Source organism: Vespa mandarinia, chromosome 14 (genome assembly GCF_050613455.1).
Source record: "Vespa mandarinia isolate Hongniang chromosome 14, ASM5061345v1, whole genome shotgun sequence".
NCBI classification, from domain to species: domain Eukaryota; kingdom Metazoa; phylum Arthropoda; class Insecta; order Hymenoptera; family Vespidae; genus Vespa; species Vespa mandarinia.
In genome coordinates this window covers 4,909,242-4,934,252 of record NC_140823.1, presented here as the reverse complement: position 1 = coordinate 4,934,252, position 25,011 = coordinate 4,909,242, and the positions used below count along the sequence as shown (strand labels likewise).

The 25,011-nt window shown below is 40.3% G+C and overlaps 1 protein-coding gene across 5 annotated transcripts; it reads left to right on the top strand.

Annotated features, from left to right (window-relative positions):
• Positions 1–583: 583 nt before the first annotated feature.
• sif (guanine nucleotide exchange factor still life) lies at positions 584–25,011 on the top strand. Of its 5 annotated transcripts, none has more exons than XM_035862770.2 (30): positions 584–845; positions 3,162–3,851; positions 5,809–5,993; positions 6,104–6,222; positions 6,399–6,606; positions 6,693–6,934; positions 7,004–7,559; positions 8,154–8,507; positions 8,614–8,670; positions 8,807–8,978; positions 9,270–9,497; positions 10,483–10,612; positions 17,391–17,536; positions 17,801–18,068; positions 18,204–18,347; positions 18,423–18,605; positions 18,968–19,222; positions 19,308–19,478; positions 19,567–19,753; positions 20,108–20,374; positions 20,902–21,182; positions 21,266–21,460; positions 21,528–21,636; positions 21,723–21,902; positions 21,968–22,086; positions 22,160–22,336; positions 22,426–22,613; positions 22,707–23,110; positions 23,179–23,400; positions 23,474–25,011. In XM_035862770.2, the coding sequence occupies exons 2-30, from the start codon at positions 3,712–3,714 to the stop codon at positions 23,650–23,652; spliced, it is 6,066 nt and encodes a 2,021-aa protein (XP_035718663.1). In that variant the 5' UTR covers positions 584–845; positions 3,162–3,711; the 3' UTR covers positions 23,653–25,011. The 5 variants fall into 5 exon arrangements, with proteins under 5 accessions (XP_035718663.1, XP_035718665.1, XP_035718664.1 ...); XM_035862772.2 differs by having other exon boundaries at positions 3,162–3,878; positions 6,450–6,606; XM_035862771.2 differs by having other exon boundaries at positions 3,162–3,878; positions 8,202–8,507.

Sequence of the window (25,011 nt, the reverse complement as noted above, 5' to 3'; positions counted from 1 at the left end):
GCGACGACTAGAGCCGCGCGTATTTTCCGGTAAGTCGGAAAAGATCGGTGCTGATCGGACGCCTCGAGTTCGTCGGAGAGGGTTGTGCAAAGTGTACCAGCTGAAACAAGAGGAAGGAGAAACAGATGGACGGAAGATATTCTTGTGATTCGGTGAAAGGAAAAGAAGAAAAGAAAGATTAGTAATAAAATAAAAAATAAATAGAAAATTATCAGTGAATCTCTTCCTCTCTCTTCTATTTTTCTCTCTCTCTCTCTCTCTCTCTCTCTCTCTCTCTCTCTCTCTCTCCCATCGTATCCGTCGTTTCGCGAGGATCCGACGATCGGGCGGGGCGCTGCTGGTGAAAGGGGCCTCCAAGGGGCGGCAACAAAAACAGGCCGTTCGCATTCGAGGGTGAGGATGGACGGAGTGAGAGATACGTAAAGATATAGAGAAAGAGCGAGAGGAAGGGCAAAGGGTGAAGTGCGAAGTGAGGTGCCGAGGTGGTAGAGGAGGTGGTGAGAGACAGAGAGAAAGGGAGAGAGAGAGAAGGGTGGTGGGGATTGGAGGGGGTAAGAGCAGCCGCGAGGGGGCGCAAGGCAGACGCAGCGAGAGAGGATATTGACATTTTCGGCCGTGGGGACGCGCATTCGTGAGGGTGGCCAAGAGGGGTACGGGATAGTCGGCTCTCCGTCCGATCCTGCAGTATCCATGGCTACGCCGTCGGCGAGGATTTGGCGCAAAACACCGGAAATACCGTGTGCATGACTACGCTTACGACGGTGGAGCGCGTACAGAGAGAAAAACTGCGACGGCGATCCTCGACGGCATCGACCACTTCGGAGATCGTCATTCGCCAATCGACGGTGGGTCTTTCGGTGTCACGAGACTTTTCTTGCTTCGAGAAAAGGGTGGATACCCACACCCCTCCGCCATAGTTGCGCTGAACCTCCCCTCTTTCCTTTCTATCTACGCTTTCCCATCTCTTTCTCTCTCTCCCTCTCTGTGTTTTACGCCTCTCTACTGTGTCTTTTTCACCCTCCCTCTCTTTCTCTTTATCCATATATACATGTATAAGTGTGTGTGTATATATATATGTATGTACATATATATGTATACACACACACACACACACACACACACACACACACACACACAAATACACATACATGTCTTTCTCTCTCTCTCTCTCTTTCTCTCGTTCGTTCTATATCTCCCTTTCTTCGGCACCGTTATTGGAACGTAGTGGAGGGCCAGGTATCGCGACGCCTCGATACACTCGAGACGGTTTTCTACCGTGGCGAAGACTCTGCCAACGGTGAGTCACCTTCTTCCTTCTTCGAACGAATTAGAGAAAAAAGGAACAGAAATAAAGGAAAAGGGCAAAGAGAGAGAAAGGGAGAGAGAGAGAGAGAGAGAGAGAGAGAGAGGGAGAAAGAGACACCCCGTGATATAGAGTGATGTTAAAGGAAGTGGTGCAAAGAGAAAAGAAAAAAGGCGGGTAGAAGAGGAAAAGGAGGAAGGAAAGGACGAGACCGAGAGAAAGGAGGTTTCCTTCCTCTCGAAGGTGGGTGGCGCGGCGGGGCGTTGATCGTGTACCGGATGCAGCGGCTGGTGCATCGAGTCTGGTGCAGTGTTTACGCGAGCGACTAGGCGGAGCCGCGGAACTTTTTTTCCCTTCTACTTCGTCTTCATCTTCTCTCTTTTTTATTTTTTTTCGTAAATAGTTCCTTCGAATTTGATCGTAATTCCGCGTTCTCAACGTTTCTCAGTTTTCTCTTTTTCTCTGTCGCAAGAGAAAAACATTCGAGTTTCGAATACGAGTACGAAATGTTCAATTTAATTCGTGATTGAGATTTCGTGAAAAGTGAATAAGAATTAACAAGGTTGAGGTGTGTCGAGAATATAAAATCGTCGAGTCGAGAGTCGACGCTCCCTTCTTATGTCTCAGGGAGCGGCAAGGAGTAAACATCCGTGATATTTCGGCCGAACCGAGTTCGACCTACACCCGCCATTCATGCTTAAGCGCGGACGATGGGTAACCGCATCACCGCCGAAATCGATATAGTGTTTAGAAAGCTCCTTTTACCAACGCCTACACGTTAGCCGGGCTCCTGTTTTGCCATAAATATTCATCGTGATTTCTTTTTGAAATCGAAGATTTTGATCATTCGAAAGATCTCCTGTGTGCGTCGAATTTCACGATTTGAATGAAAGGAGATAATGGATGAAAGGCAAATCTCTGTTCGTTCGTTTCTGAGTCATTATCTTTAGCGAATAGATCACGAAGAATCTTATGGATTTTGGTTTTGTTGACAAACGATCTTTGCCTTTCATGACCTGAATGCAACCGCAGAGGACCGAGTATAGGATCTCCTTAAAATCAACTTCTTTCAAAGTTTGCACTGAATGATAATCGATCATACGAGATCGTTGGATTTGCGTACAACTCGGTATCGTAGATTTATCGCGATGACGCGACGTATTACGTAGATGAGGAGCCGGCAGCGGTTCAGTAACCCTCTCTCGTGACGCCACCCCTTTTATTATCCGTGACACATCCACCCCGCACAATGTTGTTGACCTCACATCGAGCTTGATTACTGTGCCGCGATTAAAATTAATTTCTCCGGTATAGGGACGATGTGCTCTCGTCGATAGACTGCCAAAGAGCCACGATGACTCGATGAAATCGATTAAACGCGATGATTAAGCTATCATGGCCGTGTTTTTATGACGTAGTCGTAGTAGTAATAGTAGTAATAGTAGTGACAGTAGCAGCAGAAGCAGCGGTAATGCTCCTAGGAATTATGAGCCATATGTGGTCGGCCGGGATTGACAGTGAATGTTATCGGATTCTCATTGATTATCTCTCGTTTGATGTAAATTTGATAGACCACTGTGATGAGATTTTAGCATTGCTTTAATCGATATCCTTTTGATCATTTTTTTCTTTTCTTCTGTATAAAACCGTAAATAAAAATATTTGAGATAGACGTGCGACGTCCGACCATACGTTGGACAAAACTACTTATCGTTCTTATTTCATCGATAGTTTCATGTTTCTATCAATATTGATTATCATTTAATATATCCACGTAATTGTTTATGTATAAGAAAATTCTATATGAAATGATAAAATATTTACGATCGGTCTAACTCGAATTATTTTCTATTTACAGTGATCATGCCAGAGAGAAGCTGATGAATTTCGACGATCGCAATGATGTGACAATAAAGATACCTCTTTCTAATCTCGATTATTTCGGGGAATTGTCCCTGTTATACAGTGCTTCCCAAACTCATACCATAAAGAGAACACGAAGATCGCGAAAACCACCGGAAACGGTATTTCGAAACTGGTGCCAAAAGTCGACAGACAAGCCAAGTGAAGTTCGTATAGTGTGTCAAAAAGAATTAAAAAGAGACGTCTAACGAAGGAGACGTATAACGAAGTAAAATAAATTACAAAAAACAATAACAGATAGAAAGGAAGAGAAGAGAACATACATATACATATACATAAATAAGAGATCGTTTGTCGTTGGAAAAAAAAAAGAAGAAAAAAGTAACGACGGTGTAACATAACGATTAATAAAGAAGACAAAGGTAAATTTAATAAAGAGAGAAATATTTGGTTAGAGAGTAAAAGAAGGATAGGATCGCGAGAAAGGTGTGGTATTGAGTGGAGGTGGAGAGACGTGAAAGAGGAATTAGAAAAGGAGCGATAGAATGGGCAACAAGCTGTCCTGCAGTTGCGCTCCTCTTATCAGAAAGGCATATCGTTACGAGGATTCCCCATGGCAGACCGGAGCCAGGGGTGGAATCGGCGGCGGTGGAGGGCGTAGGGGTGATACTGGCCACTTGCTCAGGTGCGGAAGCTTAAGAGAGAGGAAGAGGTGCGCATACCATAACCATTCAACCATTGAACCATTCCATTCAACCATGTTACCGTTTTCTCTATCTTCGAAGACACTCGTACACACTTGTACTGAATGCATTATACTGACTTCTCTCTCTCTCTCTCTCTCTCTCTCTCTCTCTCTCTCTCTCTCTCTCTCTCTCTCTATCTATCTCTTTCTCTATCTCTCTCTATCTATCTATCTTCCTCTATCCCTTCCAGCTTCTATACCTATTTTTTCTTTCATTTTTCGTCTTTCAAGCCGAAACTTTTTCCATCACCATTTATAGGAGTGACTCGTCGAGTCTCTCATTCACGTAAATACTCCATCCTCTCGAATCTTTTACCCTCTAACGCGTTTGCTTGTCTCTATTTCTTTATTCTTTGCCTATAGTTCTTTCTATTCTTCTTTTTTTTCTCTCTTCTATTTTTTTTCCTTTGCCTCTTCTTCTTTCTTTCGCGCTCGTTGATCGAGTTTCTCTCGTTCATTCATTACATACGACGATTCGTCTTTTTCACTAAGAGACCACGGTACATGTAGTAAACGTTGGAGTAAGCTTTTTCCCTTATGTACGTTTCTTTCATTTTCTCGCATCGTTCCACTGTTTGCTACATCTCACGAGCGTTCTCTCCGTTTAAAAATATGTATATATGTATATATATACACACACACATACACACACATACACAAATATGTGTGAGTATGTATATATAGGTATATCTATGTATGTATAAAAAGTTCCAAAAGAGACCTGACTCGACCATTGTTAAACATCATTAGATATGCGTGTGTGCGTGTATGTGTGTGTGTGTGTGTGTGTCCGCATTCCAACAATGTAAGATTATTGAAATCCATCATAAGAAATCTTTTTATTAATTTATTAATAAAGAATGAATAACGTATATGAATTATTGATTTTTTATTTTGCTTTTAGGCTATACTGAGATACGGAACGGTAGCGTACGCAATAGTATATTTCGTGTACTGTGGTCATATGCTCTTTTTTCCCATTTCTTTTTCCACTACGTCTTTTTCCTTCTCTATCGATAAGATTGAAATCATTGTAACACTTTTGGATCACTCTTGATCTTTTTCATCGATAATCGTAGAAGTATATTTAGTTTTACTACTTTTTACATACACTGTCTTCTCTATATTTTCGTACTCTTACACGCACATGGTAACTCCTTTTCCATTTCATCTATACACTTGCGCTTTATACGTCTATAGATCTACATATAGAGTATCATGTAGTTTTATTTAGTTGCATCTTAAATATATTCTCATTGCATATAAAAAGCGTGAATATTTCATATCTTTTTATTTTTTTATTCACACTCGAAAACAACATATAAAAAATAAGTAGTCTATCTGTTGCATTTATGTAGATCACAAATTTTCATTAATTACAATTAAATCTATCAAAATGCACGTTTTAATAATTCAATGTGCATGCCCTGTCCTAATATTAACGATGATAAGAAACCGATGATAAGCTTTCCCGAATGTTCATCAACTATTTTTCTTCACGATAAAAACCATTATTTATATTTCTAATGCATAACAAATAAATAGTACATACCTAAATCTCTAATTATAAAATATATAGGTATAAAGTAACAAAAATATGTTGAAGTTTAATGAATTATTAATGAAGTTTAATCAATAATGCCTTACTCTTTTTACATCCATAAATAAGAAATATGACAATAAACGACGATAAATAATGTTGATTTTTATCCTCATTTTGTCTTTTTTTTTTTTTTTTTTATTATCGATAAACGATTATGTGTTTCTTTTAATGTTTCGTATCGACTACTGATACTATCCTCTTGTTCCGACTCTTGTTAGTATTATATTCGACACTGTATCAATGTCGATAATATTATTAACAAGATGTAAGGTGTGTAATAAAAAGAGTTTTTAGGCTATGGGCCGAAGTTTTCCATGTGAGTGCCAGCGGAGCCGGGACTGTTAAATGGCAGCAGGTCTCGGAGGATCTAGTTCCTGTTAACATCACTTGTATCCAAGATTCGCCGGAATGTGTTTTCCACATAACGGCATACAACAGTCAGGTCGATAAGATTTTAGACGTGCGGTTGGTACAACCAGGTAAACTCGTTAATATAGCAGACACGTAGAGACAGTTTTTCAAATGATACATTTATTATGATTATACGAATAAATCTCTCGATTTTCTTATTTTCTCTTTGGTATTGCAGGTACGAGGATCGGTCAAGCGTCAGACTGTTTTGTTTATTGGAAGGATACTATGACAAACGATACATGGGGCTTGAATTTTACTTCCCCCATAGACGCTAAACAATTTAGAGAATGTTGCGTAAGTTTATAACGACTACGTAAAGCTTATTCATTTTCATATATTCGAAACTTTCGATAGAAAACTATCTTAAGTGTGATTGCGCACAACGTATACCGTTGCAATTGGACGAACGGCGAAGCTTGAAAAAAAAAGAGCTCAAATCATTTGCAATCACTACTTAATTTTTCACGCAGTCACCATCGTTCAAGATTTCAAGGAAAGCGTCCTCTTCTTACTCGTTGAAGCTCGAACCACCGAACAAGCAGAAAATCAAGACGCGTCGAAAGCCAGTCTCTACTCCTGCATCGCCTAGCAGATCCAGAGAACCTCAGTGCACGTGTATGCCCCCGGAACAATTTGCCAGATTACGAAATCAAGACGCCAGATATCGAGGTTCCTGTAGTACGTTTTATATTCATATATATTTTCGATCGATTCCTTATTTCATAGGGCGAATCAGCGTGAACTTTTCTCTTCTCGTTTCGTAGGTGCTTCGACGCTTCCAAGAACCATGGTACGATCAACGGAAATAGAACCAGGCCGTGAGAAAATAACGGCGGCCACATCGAGCGCGTCGTTGTACGATAATGTTAACAACGCGAATGCAACGCCAGGAAAAACGCCCAAGGGTAGCGAGACGAGTAAGCCGAAGGAGAAACAGAATGAGACGTGTCAGACAACACCAAAGACCGCGAACGTTGGCATTGGAACGGTTACTGTTGGATCGCAGGTCAATTTCTTTATATTCATGCTTTATCGTGAATTGAAATTGCCAATAATTGGAATGCCGTATTTGCAGATCGACAGTCCGGAAGAAAAAGGTTCGACGATTTCACCAAAGAAGTCACAAAAAAGTCAAGACACATCCACTCAACAGAACGGTAGTGAAACTTTGAAATCCGAAGGGACGCAAGCAGGTGGTACGCTTCAAAATAAAACCTTACGAAAGGAGCAGCTTCATCACACGAAGTCGGCCGATTACACAGAAATGGAGATGCAGAACGGTAACATCTTCAATATCGTGAATAACAACAACACCGGACGAAAATTAAAGAGCAAGAGCACTGACGACATGAGAATCGAGAACGCACAGAATGGCGGAATCAGTTTAGATTCTAATACGCTGAAGAGAATGTTGAAACCAATGTCGAGCATCGATAGTCCCGTGACGTCACCCGAAATGACGAGAAAGAGGCATAGTCATCATAGCTATCATTATCACCCGAGTAATAATAATCAGAAGTATGTTATGCAGGAGGCAGAAAACGAGAATTATTCGCATCCTTATCGTGCGCCATATAACAACAAGTTTCAAGCTTCTAGAAGTGTTCACGACATGGGTCAACAATATCCTGGTATACGTTCGACATTTTTATATATCTAATCTACACGTTTCGGCGTTTTTCTTTCTCACGCAAATCAAATTATTATTGTCAATGTGTTTCTTAACACCTACCTATTCGGATTTCAAACGAAATAAGACAAGAGCACGTTTCTTTAAACGTCGGAGCACTAAATCAATTCACTTTTTTCACTGCTTGCAAAACACAAAAAGAATGATTTACTGTCGTCGATAAGCTCTCACTCATGTGTGCATCGTGAAAGTCTATTTTATTATTCGAATGCGATACGATCTTTTATACAATCAAATTTGAATTATTTGCAATAATCTAAATATTCTGACATTGCACCAAATCACTTTGTCTTTCCTTTTATATAACACGTATTCGCAATATGTCCGTCACGTTTCTTCCCGCTGTTGTTTTCTCTCTATCTTCTTTTTCCTTTTTTTTTCTTTTTTTTTTTTTTTTTTATCAACATTTAAGGTCAACACTGTAATAACATTTAAGGTTAAAAGTAATTCTTAGGAAGACACGCCTTCGTCGATCATTCAACCATTGTAATGCGCACCATTTCCAATCCCTGCATGAAGCACCTCTCTGTCGTAGGCGGCAGAGGCAGGACGTACTTAGATTCGGAACATAATCGGTGCACAGGTGATATGTCTCCGCCTTCGGATAACGTCATTTTCGATAATCAATGTTACGCGACAACACCGAGTTCTTCCAATGGTAACTCGGATATGGAACAACCGAATCATTGCAATTCTCGTCGTTGCAACATCGGCCAGACATATCAACAGCAAAATATGCAATCGGTTTCGACACCTGGAAGCCCTACCAGCAGGCTTCTTTTAGAATACGAAAGACATCTGAGAAATACTCTGGCCAAGGGCATGGATGCTGAAAGTTATAGCTTGCGTACATTCGAGGCTTTGCTGACTCAGAGTATGGAGAACCTGGGTGAGTTTTCTATGTCATCTTTTCTTTTTTTTTTTTTTTTGTTTTATTTCGTTTAAACAAGAAGATTCGCTCGTGAATCCTAATTCATCCCATTTCATCGTTTCAGAATTGGCTGAGAACATCCCTTTGAACGTTCAACGCACACCGCACGTTTCGCGAAGACGTAAGTGATGTCAAGACCGAATCTTGTCCAAATTTTTCTTATTTAACCTTGTTGAATTAGGAACTACGAGACGAATGCTTGTAATGTGAGAGTAAAGGAATATTTAACGTAAGATCGTAATGAAATGCGATTGCAGGATTGAGTTCGAACAAATCATCGACGTTACCGCTGTCGTATCGTTATTGTAACGAGAGACAAAACAGCAAAGATCGGGACGGCTATTACAGCGATCGAAACGAGATAATAAGGGAAAAGAGAGAACGAGAGGTGGATCGTGATCGCGGCTACCTCAGCGATTACAATTCTCGGTATGGTACTTTTTTAGCTTCTAAGTAGGTCAGATAATATCCGAAGTTCGTAGTTAATTACTTGTAGATGTAATTTGAGGTTGCTAGAGTGAACCCAATTCAAGCTTGCGCATTGCTGGTACTACGTAACGTAAAATTATTAATAAAGTCAATTAAGAAGGACGGCGTCGTTTAACGAAAGAACGAAATGATCGTTACGTTTTATTGTAAAATATTTTGAATGAAAAATGAACCATCATTTTGTTGTTCGCGTCGTCGTTAAAGTGGAAACATTCCGTTTGAATATTTAAGATGCGCCAGCTGTATCGGGGAATCGGCACGTGCTCAGTGGTTTAGGCATTCGGATGGTTGGCAATCCGGAAGTTCGACGCTCGGTTCAGGTGCATCCAGTTCAATAAATCCAGGTTATTCGAGTCATAAAAGAGAATCTCCATGGGACTCATTGCCCTCCTTGAGACACGAAGGGAGTCTCAACGATAGCGGCTACAAGTCCAATCGAACGGATTCCTTGGAACAAAGGTGAGTTGCTTCGCATGAGTTTTTCTTTTTTATCCTATCTTATTTATTACACCTTCTACTTGTGAATACGGATACTACGAGTGGATGCCGGATTGAAACCTGCTGTCTTTCCTGCGCGACACCTAAAAGAACGTTCTACGGTAACTTTCAGTTCGCAATTCGAAAGTTTCACCTTTCGATCGAGGATATAATCGATCGATTTGCTCTTGCCACTTCGTGAAATAGCAACAGCAAGACATGCTGGCTGAATGTGCGCATTACTTAAATTATATACGCGTAGTGTATAAAATTGTGACCCCTTCTTTTCTACAATGCATACTTACACTTAAGCCCCTAGCATTCTTTTCTCTTTTTTTTCTTTTTCTTTTTCTTTCTCCCATCAGGAGTAAAGCTTGAGTCCTCTCACCCCCGGCCAACCTCCGACTTGCTGCATTGTTTTCATTGTCTTTCCTACCTTCATTGTGCTACGCTCTCCTTTCACGTTTACCACATTTCTTGGCCGTTTTCTGAGCGCTGCCTCGTTTCAGGCACGATTTCTAAAACGTCACCACCTGTAATTGCAGTGCGTCTAGATGGAAAAATCGCACGGTTTCGATATTAAAATGCTCCGACGCACCAACATTGCCCACACACCGTCGTACCTTTATCTTCGACAAAAGAAAACAAAAAAAGAAAGAAAAAAAGAAAAAAAAAAGAAAAAAGAAAAAAACCATCAGCGCACGATTTTACGTCTTACTTCTTCCTTGGTTTATGATGTCTTCTTTAACATGGAGATTGCAAGAAAGTGGAAACACTTTCTATGTCTATTACTTGTACAGCGCTTGGTCTGTTTTTTATAAAAAATCTTCAATCTTGGACATAGACATTTATTTGTTTCTTTTTTAAAGAAAATTATATTTTACTAATCGTTATCACTTTTGTTTCTATGAGAAATTAAAAGAATCTCGCTCGATATTTTCACAATTACCCTTTTGTTCTGTTACAGAGGTACTTTTGACAGACAGGACAGCGTTCGTTCCGATTATATGTCCGATAGAGATGGTAGATATGGAATCGTTCAACAAGCATCCTTGGAGAGCACGGACTCGAGGCTTTGTTACTTGACGTCTTCGGAGGTGAGTTATCCAAGTAGCTATTGACCTTATCGTGTCGATATATCAAGATTCCTCTGAAGTACCTCATCGAATGTTTGACATGAGTACCGTGTCTCTATAGGAGGCGTTAGAGAGGGCGAAAAGAGAATTAAAAAGGACATCGGCCAATTTTGCCAACGAACTATCTCCTCTTTTTTTTTTTCTTTTATAACTCAGATGTTTCTTTCCCTAAATATAACGTAGCGTGAAACATAATGTAGTACGGTAGTATAGTTCGTGAAAAAAAAAACGGTGAAATTATGAAAGAAACGAGAGATGTTGGATTTTGTGGTGATTTCTTTTTTTTTTTTCTTTTTCCTTATAATTTTAATGTAGGCAGGAAATATTTAAACGCGGATAACCATTCATATCGCGAGGAAAAGAAGACTTAAAACGCACAATTTTACCGACACATCTACTCTCTTTCGCCTCTTCTTCTTCTTCGACTTCATATAAACCGGCAAACGCGAGAAAAAGAGCGACTCGAAGCAACCGTGGCGCGACGTGGAGGCATTAGTTATAAAGACTCTTTGAAGTGATCTCTCCCTGCTGCTTGTTTTAAACATCCATTTGCGATTTAAAGCCTTGTAGTCGGACGACATTTTCTCGGGCGGTTTGCATCAATGAGCCGCGACAGCGACTACGACGACGAACGTTTACGCTTGAAAAAGCAAGCGTCATTTTTATTTCTGAGATCCCTAGATATACGAGAATTATTTGATACGTTTTATCATCATAAGGATATATCATTTCGTAAATTTTTCCGATTATGATCGTCGTTGAATGCATATACATCATTTCTTCGAACTTTAAACAAATCTATCGTATTTAAATTAATTACACATGAGTCAGTTTATGACTTGTCGCTTGCCAGCAAATTTACAGAAACATTTACATACATAGATTTCGTGTCGTGTACATCGATTTATTTAGTAATTATTGGGTAAACATTATACGATAATTAATAGATCAGTGCAGTTATTTATTGATATTGCATCCAGCAATCAACATCTCATATAGGTTTTCATTAGATTATGAGTGAGCTCGATAATTCAGGATCGATAATCAAGGAACTAAAATTCTTGCTAATTTATCGTTCACGGTATCACGAGAATTCGTGTGAAACGTTCCTCTCCCGTTAAGATCATCGTCGAAAGAGAATAATAGAAATTGAATAGATCGATAATGCCATTATTCGTACTTACAGCATTGGCCCGAATAGAAAAAGAGATATGTGTGTCAGCATCGCGTACGTTTGTTTTATCTTTTACTTTCTTTCTCTCTCTCTCTCCCTCTCTCTCTCTCTCTCTCTCTCTCATTCTCTGATCCGCATCGCGTGGAAGGGTAAACGCATACACCTGTAGACATCTTTCTTGTGGGCACATTGATGAGAACAGGCGAGTGCATGAGAGCGTGGAAAGAGTGCATTGCACACGCGGTGCAACGCGCTTTCCTCTTTTCTCTCTCTTTTTCCTTTTTGTTGACATATGTTTGATGATGATGCTCGCATATATATATCTGAGAAACATCGATAACCCGCTGACTTTGTTTCTCGTCTGCGACTCGTTTGAATCCGTCGACAACCGCAATCCCTTTGACTGCAAGCATTGCTCTGTTTTCCGTCGCTTCCTACGTGGTTATATGCATATAACGTGTATCTTTTTATGTAAAATATCCGTAGGCATCAAATATTTGCAGATATATATATATATATATATATATATATATATGTGTACACTTGTATATATTTTTGCGTGTTATTTTAACGCCATTTCACAAGAGACCAAAAGGCGGTCTTTGACAACAGGTGCATGCGCAAATGTATCGTCCGTTTCTTCATCATTTTTTCCTATAGTTTTTCTCCTGCTCAGTGATAATACTGATGAATGTGATAAAAGTCAGGTCGCGGTTTATATCTATATATAATTTAAGCGACGACAAATAAATGGGGAAAATGTTCAAAGCGTTTGAAAAGGTTTCCTTCAATTAACTCGCTGCATTTTTAGAAAAGGGTACGGCTAACGTTTCTATCGTTTTCAAAAGCAGCGAAATGTCATGGCATATATTTTCTAACGTTAGCTAAAAGATTACATAATTTACAAAGCGTGTAATCGATTGAGTTAACCCCCTTGATCGAAGCATAAGACGGAACGTCTATTCGAGACTTAGTGCGCATACTCCCATACACACAAATGGACGCGCGTGCTCGTGCAACGCATAGAAAAATATTCCGCGATCTTTGCGAAAGGTTACGAAAGCAATCGTTACCCTTTCGTATTTCGCAATTAATCGACAAAATGCTTATTCTCTTGGCCGATCAATAAAGCAAACCGAATGACAAGTGCTTTCGTCCGCGATTCAAACGCGATTCTCCCGCTCTTTCCCGGACCACTCGGTATTCTACAGTGGCATCGATTAAAATTTTGTCGCAAAGCACAAACATCCGTCCATATCTATACATAGATAGATATGCACGTACATATGGATGTACGTATACGTATATAGCATACTCTAAATGGGGCGATGCGCGCGCTATATCGAATCGAGGAAGGACACACGATATATTCCATTGGTATTTCAACCTCTGGATTTACGATCCTACATCGAATTTCAGGCTAGAAGGATGCACTATGCTTATCCTTTTGTTATATCCATACAGTCGTGAAAGAATCGTGCCGCATTTTCCAAGTCCCCGCAGTGGAAGCGCATCCCTCGTTCCTAGTCGAGCACTTTCCAAACACGCTTTCTCTCTCCCCTCTTTCTCCTTCCTACCGAAGGAACAGGAAGAGGGTGAGGTGAGAGAGAGAGAGAGAGAGAGAGAGAGAGAGAGAGAGAAAGAGAGATGGTACGATTGCGCGTTAAAGAGAGAGAGAGAGAGAGAGAGAGAGAGAGAGAAGAGAAGGGGTTGGTTTTTTCTACTCCCACCACAATCCCTACTACCGTGGCTCCTGTTCCGCCTCTTCCTTCCCCTCGACACCTCGTTTACCCTCCAGAAGGAGCGAGGTATTGATTCCCCTCGCGGTAGCAGCTTCTCTACCCTGTTCTCCGGCGGTAGTCCGAAGCTGAGCACGTTCGCGGCCGCTGCAGACTCGCTCGAGGAAGCGACTCGCGCGCTCAGCATCCTCTCTATCTATCCATCTCCCTCTCTCTCTCTCTTTTTTTCCCCGAAGCGCACATACACACACACACACACACACACACACGTATAGAGACTCACGCAAGAAAACACAGGAACGCGGCCTCATTTGTCCGAAGCTTCCTTCAGTCAGGATTCCTCCTTCGTCGTTCCCATAAGAGAAGAGTACTTAAGCAAGTATAGTCGTTTTCACGAGCAAGCCCGAAACATCCGTTCACCGGTGTCGTCAATTGCTAGAAAGTGTCATCCGGTGTTCACCGCCGGGTTCTCCACGGAGGACCACCAAGTCCACCGGAGGAGCATATCCGGCGGAAATTGCCGTCCTTTTTATCATCAAAATGGAAGAAAGGGGATACGAGTTTATGCACCGAGTTTATCCGCGAACGAAGTATCTTCTATCGACGATTGATCTTACGATAGATGACGAAATAAATACGTATAGATTTCGTTTGTTCTAAATCACACGCGGTGATCCACGATCTCGATTTCGTCGAAGGTTTAATCCATCGTTCCGGTGTAAACTCTCAATAGGCGAAGGATGTGCAGCTGTTGCTTCGTCTCGTCGTGTAACTTTATCGATGATTCGTTGCTTTTGCTTTCTATACGTTAATTGTTGAAATTTAAAGCTTGCGTGGAATGTTTAAAACTGAACATACAACGTAGAAACTTTTGCTCCGTGCTATCGAGGAGTTTGTTTGCGCGCACGGTGTGTGTCTAACGTACCTGGATATATAATCTTCATCTTGCATTACATTTGTCTCCCTTATACTTCTATCCACTTGCCTTAGAGATCGGTGATGTTTTTATCGTCGACAATGAAACTTTTTTCTCAGAAGAGAATAGACGAACAGTCCGTGTTAACGGGGGAGAGTTAATTTATTCTCGAGGAATCGTTGTTTTTGTGATAGAACTGCTGGTAGAAGAGAACGCGGTGTAAGATCGTTACTATATTTTGTCGAGAGAAGAGGGAGAAGAAAGGAAGAAAGAAAGGAAGGAAGGAAGGAAGGAAGGAAGGAAGGAAGGAAGGAAGAAAAGAAAGGAAAGGAAAGGAAAGGAAAGGAAAGGAAAGGAAAGGAAAGGAAAGGAAAGGAAAGGAAAGGAAAGGAAAGGAAAGGAAAGTTCGTCAGGCGAAGGGTATACTCGCGTGATCGATCAGCAGGAATTATTTCTCGTGGTAACGAGAATTTACAATCTAAGTATACGTATATGTATGTATATTTAAAAGAGATCAAAGAAAAAAGAGAAAAAATACAAAACAAAGAAAGAAACGTGATATCGCGAAAGACGCAACATACCTATTTTTATACGGAGAAATTCGTTTCTATGTGTGTATTGCACAAAATATTCTGTATACTTACTTTTAAGAGCGTTAAAAGAACATTTTGCGTCATCGCGAGCAGCCATAAAAGCTGATAAGGAGAAGTTTGACTCGTTGACAGAAAAGGTTGCAGCGGCTAAGCGATACCGATGATCTTTGAGGACAAACGAAAGAGAAAGAGATCGGTTTGATAAAGTTAGTTAAAGTTAGATTCGATGAGGAAGCCTTTTGGGCGAATCGACAGTGATAAGTACCGACGAGGACCGTTTTGTCTATAAAAGGTTCTTCGTACGAGTATCTTAGAGAAAATTTAGAATATATATATATATATATCTATATATCTATATATTCACACACATACACACACACACACACAGACACAAGTACGTAGATACATATACGTTGCACGATTACATTAGAGGATAGATCAATAGCGTAGCGAGTTTAGAAAAAAAGAGTGCAAAGAAGATTTGCCTTATCCGAAAACGAATGATCGTTTAATTGAAAAAGACGTAAAATACATAGACGACGATGTATCGTCGAATTTTTCGAGACGTCGTCGGTGATGATAACGAGGATGATCAAATAGCAAAGAGATACGGAACGTTAGATAATTAGTTCGACGGAAGTTGTAACATGTTCCGCGCGTACAGACTATTCGTCTTTTATTTCACATCTACCATAGTGATCGGCGTATTGAGAACGCTTACGAAAAAATTAGAACCCGTGGCAGAGGCTTTCGTACAACAAATCGTCGAGTTATGCGACAAGGATCGAGAATTTTATGCTTCGTAGACATTACATCGCGAATTTGTCTATCCTTTGCCGAGAAAATAAAGCAAAAAAAAAAGTGATTCTAAGAGATAGAGAGTACAAAAGTCCTTCTTACTTGGTACGAGTAATACTCGCGAACATCGAGCTTAAAAGGAAAGTTAGTCCGGTGTACCGGGCATATTTTGCGAGCGAAACACCGCCGTTTCCTCTACCGTCCAAAAGACAATAAAATGGAAGAGGAAAGCTTCATTTTGGATGGAAGAACGAGAACCTTAGAGTCCATTCATCAGACGACCCAGGAATTATTCGTGAAAAACCGCACGTTTGAGCGGCCTTCTTAAGATCCATCCAGCCCAAAAAAGCTCTCTTTCTTCGTCCAATCAAAGCATCGATAGAACGACGAATAATGGTAGAGCCGAGATGGGCGATCAAATGCATGAATAGTACCCTGGATCTGTTGAGTTTGAGCAGTAGCTATACGGATTTGAAGACGTTGTATAAGCAGCAATCGAAGAAATATTACTGCCTTTGTCGTCGTCACACGATCAGCGTGATATCGATAAATGAGTGGAAGAAATTGTATTGGTTTAATTGCAAGAGCGTCAGGGAGAAGGTCAATTACGGTCTTGGCGAAGGCTATTATCACAAACTTCTCAGAATAATTAACGGTGCGTTGAACACTTGGGCGCAATATTATATCGACGGTCTGAGCGTAGCCCGTAGGGATATCATGTTCAAGATAAACGGCACCGCGAAGAAAAACATGAAGCTCTTGAAGGAGGGATGCTACTGTCACTACCATCCGCACATTACGGCGGATGCGTGCAACGCCGACTTTCTCAAAAAAGTCGTAAGTTTCTGGGCCACCGTGAGCCCTGGAAGAATACGCGATAAACTACGCGAAAGACTAACTACAACTTACACCATTAAAAAGGTAGAGACGTGAGTCCCCGCGAAATGATCTTTTATTCTTTCGGATATATCTTTATCTTACGTTCTCTCTAGCTCTTCCTTCTGACTTATTTTTACTCTTTCTCCCGTTTTTCCTTCCCATTTTTCAGCATCTTTCTCTACCCCCGAAAATTGTATCCGATGTGGAACACGACGAGCTATCTTGGAAGCATGTTCGGAAGTTCATTCCTATCAGATATCTCGCGCAACATTATCGAAATTAGGAATTCCCTGTTGTACAAGTTTTGCACGCTCGAACGATCAACCATTCACGTTATCGATGCACAGGACACATCCCTGGAGCAGTGCCACGATATCCGCCTAGATTTTATTTTACTCTTTATTTCTGTGTTCTGAAATTCTAAACTTTATTTCCCACTCGAGTCTTTTATTTAAATTTTCTTCTTTACAACTTTCTATATGTTAAACAAATTAAAGTGACCGTCTACCTATCTAAAGAATGTTCTCACACGTTACACGATTACACTTATACACCGAAATTTTTGTACGATTAGTAAATCCTACATGCCAAAGCTTTTAGCGTTTTTTCGAATGGATAAGACTTTTTTTTCTTCTTTTAGATGTCGGACGACGACAGAATGTCTCTTACGACCGCGGTCAGCGACGACGACGATGGTGAAAGTGTCATAAATTCGCCCTATCGAGGAAAACAAACTGGAACTGCTGCGGCTTCATTCAATTGCACCGGTGCAGTTAGGAAAGCAGGGTAAAAAAAAAGAAGAAAAGAAACAAAAAAATAATGTTTTAATGTTACAGTTTATTATCCACATGGAACTGAGAGAACGTATGTTTCCTACTATTTCACATACGTAAAAATAAATTAATATTAATTGTTGAATTTCGAAATATTACAATTTAAAAATAAAATCCAATCGAGTCTACATATATCGTTCCGAGTCCATGGGGATTCTATACCGGTCGTAATCGTAGAAAGATTTCGAAAAAGCATTTAAATCTTGTCGATTCGCAGTTTCCTCAGCGTGAAGAAATGGTTGTTACGTAAGAAGCATCAAATTGAGCTTGCAAGGAAAAGAGGCTGGAAGGGTTACTGGGTCTGTCTGAAAGGGACCACGCTTCTTTTCTACCCTTGCGATTCGCAAGAAAGTAGAGCCATGGAAGCGGCACCTAAGCATTTAATTATCGTCGATGGTGCTATTATGCAGCCAATTCCGGAGCACCCAAAGAGAGACTACATATTTTGCCTGAGCACCGCTTTCGGCGATGCTTATCTTTTTCAGGTGACGAGAATAAAAAAGAAAAAAAAAAAAAAGAAAAAAGAAGAAAAGCGTTCGTTCGTTTGCGGCGCATAATTTCTTCTTTCTGAAATGGCTCCTTGAGAGGGAGGAAATAAATGCGTCTTATTTAATTTACAGGCGCCGTGTCAAGTAGAACTCGAAAACTGGGTGAATAGCATACATTCTGCCTGTGCAGCCGCATTCGCTCGTCATCGTGGTAAGACCGGTACTTTACATCTTCTGCAGGAGGAGATCTTTCGTTTGGAAAAGGCGATAGAATCGGTAGGGCTAATTTCCTTTCTGCGTCAGGCTTAATTCGAGCTTTTCACGAAATTCAGCTTAATCTCTTTTATATAGGATCATAAGATGAAACACATGGCCGATCTTCAGCAATCCGTCGTGTCCGACGTCGAGACGAAGCAACAAATCAACAATCAAATAGTACAGTGGGAAGAAAATCTGGAACGTCTTCATTGCGAGCAATTCCGTTTGAGATGTTATATGGCCAGTTTGCAGAGCGGGGAATTACCTAATCCAAAGGTCAGTAATTATATCCTCGAAATAGCGAGAAAATTGCTTCAATTTTGTTCGTATTTTTTCACACGATTTATTGTTGCACAAGGGAACAAGAAACTTTTGCAGAAGAAGATTTTGATTTATCCTGGTTCAGTAAACGTGATGCGCGTAGTCATATCGACCGAACGTAAATAGAACATACAGGAACTGTAGCTGTGTAATTTCCAATAAATTAACATCGTCGAAGTTAAGAGGACGAGGCACGCTGAGCGTAAATTCCAGCTCGTCTCAAAAACAATTACTTCAATCTCTCCGTCTCTCTCTCTCTCTCTCTCTCTCTCTCTCTCTCTCTCTCTCTTTCTCTCTATCTTTTTCTTTCATAACAGAGTCTACTGACACACGTATCTCGCGCGACGAAGCAGACGTTGAACAAATTGGGTGTCTTCACCGTGTCGTCCTTCCATGCATTCATTTGCGCACGAAGTCCCTCATTATTGAACAATTTGTTAGCCGGCCGTGGCGCTACCAAGAGAAGACCACCACTTTTATCTAGGTCGAACAGCGGATCTAGTCGAAGGTCACTCCAAATATCCTCTAGAGATGAAGAGAAAACTGTTAAAGTATCCGTGCCGGATAATCAGGTAATTATTTTTAGTATAGCCTGTGGTAATGGTTGTGGAAATGGTGAGTATGTCACATCCTGATCGTTGCCTCCTCGGTTTCTAGCTTGTTTCGGTTTTTCTACGCGATGCTATGACGGTAGAAGAATTTTTAGCGAGTGCCTGTAACAGAAAGAATCTCAATCCGATGGAACACTTTGTACGGGTGAAGAAACGACGTGACATGGAGGACCACAATTATTTTGTACCACATAGAACCGACTTGATCGAAACTTATGTAAGTTATCGATAATTATGGGAGAAACTTTTTCGAGGACAGAAAATTATCTTAGACATGAAATGTTTCTCGTCATCGTTGCTTTCAGTTACATACGCACGAGATCGTCGAGGTCTGCGCAAAGATCTTGTATCAGGTGGAATTACAAAGGAACACCTTGGAACAAATGTGGGGTTTCTCCGTGGAGGCCGAACTCATCGAAAATTCTGATCGACAGGACGAGCTTTGCTGTTACGTTAGCAGAGTCGAAGATAAAAGTGTGGCTATGCAGAACGGTGAGTCTTGATTTAATATCACAACGAACATGAGTTTTAAAGGTCATGTTCGGGAATGCGGGAGTGTGAGAAGAAACGACCTTAACGATATTATTTTAATCGTGCCAAGTGGCAGCGCGTATATCGATGTCATTGAGAAAGACCGATTAATTACACTTTACTGCACATTTGAACAAAGTTATCGGAATACGCTTTGACATACAAGCTCTTATAGTGCTTATTTATTCTTCATGGTCTTCTTTTAACGGCCCATAGTAAAATGGAATGACACATTCCCTAAGTATGTTTCTTCCTGCGTCTATCTTAATCCCCTTGCTTTATCCTTCGCATCATTCGGTAACGTAATACTTTCAGGCATTATTAAGGGCGATGAGATAATGGTGATTAACGGTGCAATAGTAAGTGACTTGGATATGATGTATTTGGAAAGCGTTCTCCAAGAAGAAGTCGGTCTCTGTATGATGATGAGATCTTCGAGAACCGAACCACCGGATCTTACCGGCATCATGAGAGTCACCGACGATATCATCGAAAGTCTGGTTTGTCCTCCTCCACCTTCCGATCCACCAGTCATAAGCGAGGAAATGATATCCGGCCTGATAGTACCAGCTCCCGGATGGAGTGAGTCTTTTTAATTTTATATCGTCTCTTATACATTGCATGTCCTCATGCATTGCAGGACACTCTATCCATATTTCTCGAGGCCTTTCGTTCTTCACTCTGTAACGATCTCATTAGTTCAGAGTCTAATGAAGCGACGATAATCCTTTGACCGTCAACAGAGAAAAAATAGAACGCGGGAACGGCTGGGCCTTGATTCGAGATCGATAAAATTATATCTTCCCTTCGGACTTTTTTCGTCGCATTTCCATATTGCGGATGAATCTTTAAAATAGAACTTACGTGCAAAAACATTATAATGCGCAACGAAACATGAGAAATTCTATCTTGATCCACAGGATCTTTCGTTATTACGGTTTTCAATTTGATAATACGCTCGATCAATTTACATTAATTATCAAAATTTTTTTTTCTTTGTCAACATATTATATCGAGAAATATTTCCTTTCCCTCCTTCAAGGATCAATTCGAGTTATTCCCCATGCGATTCGCTCTATAGGTACATCCTGTCCGTATTGATTTTCCAGGCAAAGAAAGTCTCATGCAAGAGTGTACGACGACCTCGCACATAGAAAATGGCAAGCAAACGTCAAGAACGAATTCATTCGAGATTGAGAATTTATTAAAAACGGCGGAACAAGTAACGGGTATTTGCCGATCGCCCGGTGAGACCAGAAAGTCGAGTCCCACCGGAAGCGTCGTGAGTACGCATTCGCAAGCATTAACACCAAGTAGGCAGCTGAGCGACGCTGAAAAACTAAAGAAAGTGATATTAGAACTGATCGAGACTGAACGAACTTACGTAAAGGTACGATTAAAATAGATGAGTCAGAGTGTTGATCGTTTTTTTTTTCTTTTTATATTTTTAATCAATGATATCTCGTGTTATAGAATTTAAACAATTTGCTGGAAAACTATTTAGAGCCCCTTAAACGCGAGACCTTCCTATCGAACGCCGAGATAAATGCACTTTTTGGAAATATCCAGGAGATAGTCACGTTTCAACGGCAGTTCCTGCAAAATCTTGATCACGCAATTGAGATGGAGACGGACTTTAACAGCTTTGACCATCCTAGTCAATTTAAGGTAAACAAAGAGATTGTACGATTACTGATCGAATCAAAATGATCTTCAATCGTTTCCCTTATTATAGGGTGTTCTGTTTTCCATTGGAAGTGCCTTCTTATATTACGTAAATCACTTCAAGCTGTACAGCTCGTTTTGCGCCAGCCATTCGAAGGCCCAAAAAGTTTTACATCCAAGTGAGTGTAATCGTAAAATCTACGAGTAAGGATCTATGATATTAATAATTACAAACTCACTGAACCAATTCAATTATTATCTATAGACGAAGGAAATCAAGCTTTACAAGAGTTTTTGCAAGCGAGAAATCCGCGTCAGCAGCACTCCTCGACATTGGAATCGTACTTGATAAAACCCATTCAAAGAATACTCAAATATCCGTTGCTTTTGCAACAACTTAGAAATCTCACAGACGAGCGAAGCGAAGAGCATCAACATTTGATAGGTAATAGACGCAATAGGGAATTATATAATTGGATTATAGTACTTACTTAAAGCGATCGATTTCAGAGGCCCTTAAAGGTATGGAGAAAGTGGCGGAGCACATTAACGAAATGCAAAGGATTCACGAGGAATACGGAGCTATTTTCGATCATCTCTTCAGGCAACATCAAAAATCTTGCAAACAGGTTAATAAAACATAATAATAATTATAATATCATACGCGTGCCTATGCATCACCAGTAAATTTGCTTTCTCCAGCCAATTGATTTGAGTCCTGGAGATCTTTTGTATTATGGCGGTGTCGAGTGGTTAAACATTTCGGACTTTCTTGGAAAGATAAAGAAAGGCTTGGAATTGCACGCCATGTGTTTCGTTTTCAAATCCGCTGTCGTGTTCCTGTGTAAGGAGAGATTAAGACAAAAGAAAAAGCTCATGGTAATATTTGAAGAGTAGACTTATATATATATATATATATATATGTTTATGCGAACGATCTAGTAAAAAATTTACCCAATAATCTCCAGGGAGTTTCCACGAAAGCGAATTCCAGCGAGGTGGAAATAATTCGTTATCAAGTTTTGATTCCCGTTACCGAAGTTCAAGTAAGAGCCAGTTCAGCTAAAGATATGGAATCGCATTTCCTATGGGAGTTGATACATCTCAGAAGTCAATTACAGAGAAGATCGGAAAAAGTATATGTACTTTCCAATAGGTATGTTTCATCGTTTATAGTTATCTAATAATTTTTATCCGATATAACGATCTTGTTAACGTTATTTTTGGACATAATATCGTACCTTTTCAGTACGACGGAATTTAGAAATGCGTTCCTAAAGACAATTCGACAAATCATACGAGAATCGGTCCGAAATATGAGCATTCCTTCGACGAAACAAAATCTAAATCAACCACCGATTACGATCGCACCTCGTATGTCGACTGGCCATGTAGAAAAATTTGAAAAGCAAGCGGCTCAGGTGCAAGGTCAAAATGGCAATGGTAACACGATAGTAGCTACGGGAACGTTGTCGAAAAAAGCTATAAAACAGCAATTGTTAAGCAATTCGCACAATGCCAAGCGAAAGTACAGTCATTCTAAGCAATCGGTCGAGCATGAGAGTTCGGAAGACAAAGATATGGAGGAAACAGCTATAAGTCAACAGCAGATAATCTTTCGTACGAGAAGCAAGACCATAAGCGATACTTCAGGTAAAGTACGAATTCTTTAAACTTATTTTTATTTTGAATTGATATCGTCATTTTTATCTCGAATTTAGGCGAAGTAAAAGTTGAAATGGACTCGGGGACGAAGTCAGAAGGAGAAGAAGACTCTCAAGCTTTTTTAGGCGAGAAGAAGACTAATCTGGGCCGTACACCAAATCATTTAACACTGAGCACTACTTCGACCATTTCCGCAGGTAGTACTGGCAGCCAAGCCAGGCTCATTCAGTCTTCTCATCAGCCAGAGAATTATCAACCCATTGCAGTAAAAGAGCTTGGTAAGACGCTTGGTAATAAATTACTTCTATATATATATACGGATATATGTATGTAATGACATACTTTGCATAGGTTCGCCAATTTGGAAGCCCCGAGAATTACCGTCGCTCGGGGAGGCGACGACGTTACCAAGAAAGGGTAAGTCGGCCGGCGAGTTCACGGACATGACCTCGAGCCACAGCGCCTCACGGAAATCTCTCATAGAGATCAGCAATTGTGCTCAACAATCTAATTTTAATAATCACGTTTAAGTTTCAAACTAGTCAGGGACTAACTCGTTAAATAAAGTATCTGTTAAGTTCGAATTATCGAACGAACGATTACTCTGCTAATGCATAAGGCCAGACGATGACAAGTAAAAGGGTAGAAGAAAAGAGAAAGAGGGTAGAAGAAAGAGAAAATGAGAGTGAGAGGCTGATAGTAAAAAAGGCTAAGAAACACATCAAGTTATCACCAAGGTTAATTAGCCTGTGATTTAATTATGAAATCTCGCTCGCCGCCCACGCGATACTCATAAACGAAACAAAACGAAGAGAAAATCCGTTCCTCCTACTGCAAAATGTGGTACACATACTTCTTCCTTTTTCTCATTTTGCTCTTCCAAGTAACAACAACGTTATCGGCCATCGACGGTGTCGTCGGCCATCTCTCATCGTCAGTTCCGCACGATCTTCGCCATTCCCCCAAAATACGTACGTATTTTTACGTATCACAGTTTACGCAACATAAAATGTCCGACATTATTTACCATTATTACACACGTATTTGAATAAAATTCAATTAGAATTCTCGTGTTTGCAATAAGAGAAATCACGAGAAAATAAATCGGTCACTTTTTACTTTACGTCGACAATTTCTTTGCTCGATCGCGTTCATAGATCGTGTCACTCGCGATCCGGTTTCTCTCCGTTTATTGTCCGACGGCGCGTCCATCCGTGATACGGTATCGTTGCCGCTCGAAAAACATCATTAACGTTAATCACCGTGAACCGAAAAGTATTCACGGGGAATGTAAGAAGGAAGCGGAATATCAAGCGCCAGCGCGATAAATTATTAGAGCGCGTAAACGCTCTCGCATCGCATGCGAGACTCTTTGTCGTCCCTTTTTCGTTTCCGCACCTACGTTCCTACGTAATATATTACTCTGATAGGGTAACTTCCTTTTTCAATCGCCGTTAAAGGGAAAAAAGAAGAAAGAAGATAAAAAAAAGACGAGATAACACTTCCTTCCACTTTCACAAGTGTTTCTCCGCGTGGACGGCAAAGTGCAGAGCGTCAGCCGATCGACCCTGTGTATATATTGTAATGATGATGATGATGATGTCCTTACAATTACAACTTAATTATTATTATCGTCATTATGTATTTTGTCATTATTCTTACTACTTTTATCATCATCGTCGCTATCGTTATTATTTATAATTACTTATTATTATTATCATTATTATCATTAGTGTTATTATTATTATTATAATTATTAGTATTCGCCATTGGCATTATCGTGATCGTCGTCACGCCGATGATCATTATTATTATCATTATTATTACACACTATAACGAAGGACAAGTCTTAAAGATCTGAGAAAAACGACGATGTACCGAGTAATTAT

Excerpts from the sequence above, each read along its gene's own strand:
- sif (XM_035862766.2), top strand. The coding sequence starts at position 3,712 with ATGGGCAACAAGCTGTCCTGCAGTTGCGCTCCTCTTATCAGAAAGGCA. Across the intron at positions 6,223-6,398 it reads AACAATTTAGAGAATGTTGC|TCACCATCGTTCAAGATTTC; the intron begins GTAAGTTTATAA and ends TTTTTCACGCAG. Across the intron at positions 21,903-21,967 it reads AGAGCATCAACATTTGATAG|AGGCCCTTAAAGGTATGGAG; the intron begins GTAATAGACGCA and ends GATCGATTTCAG.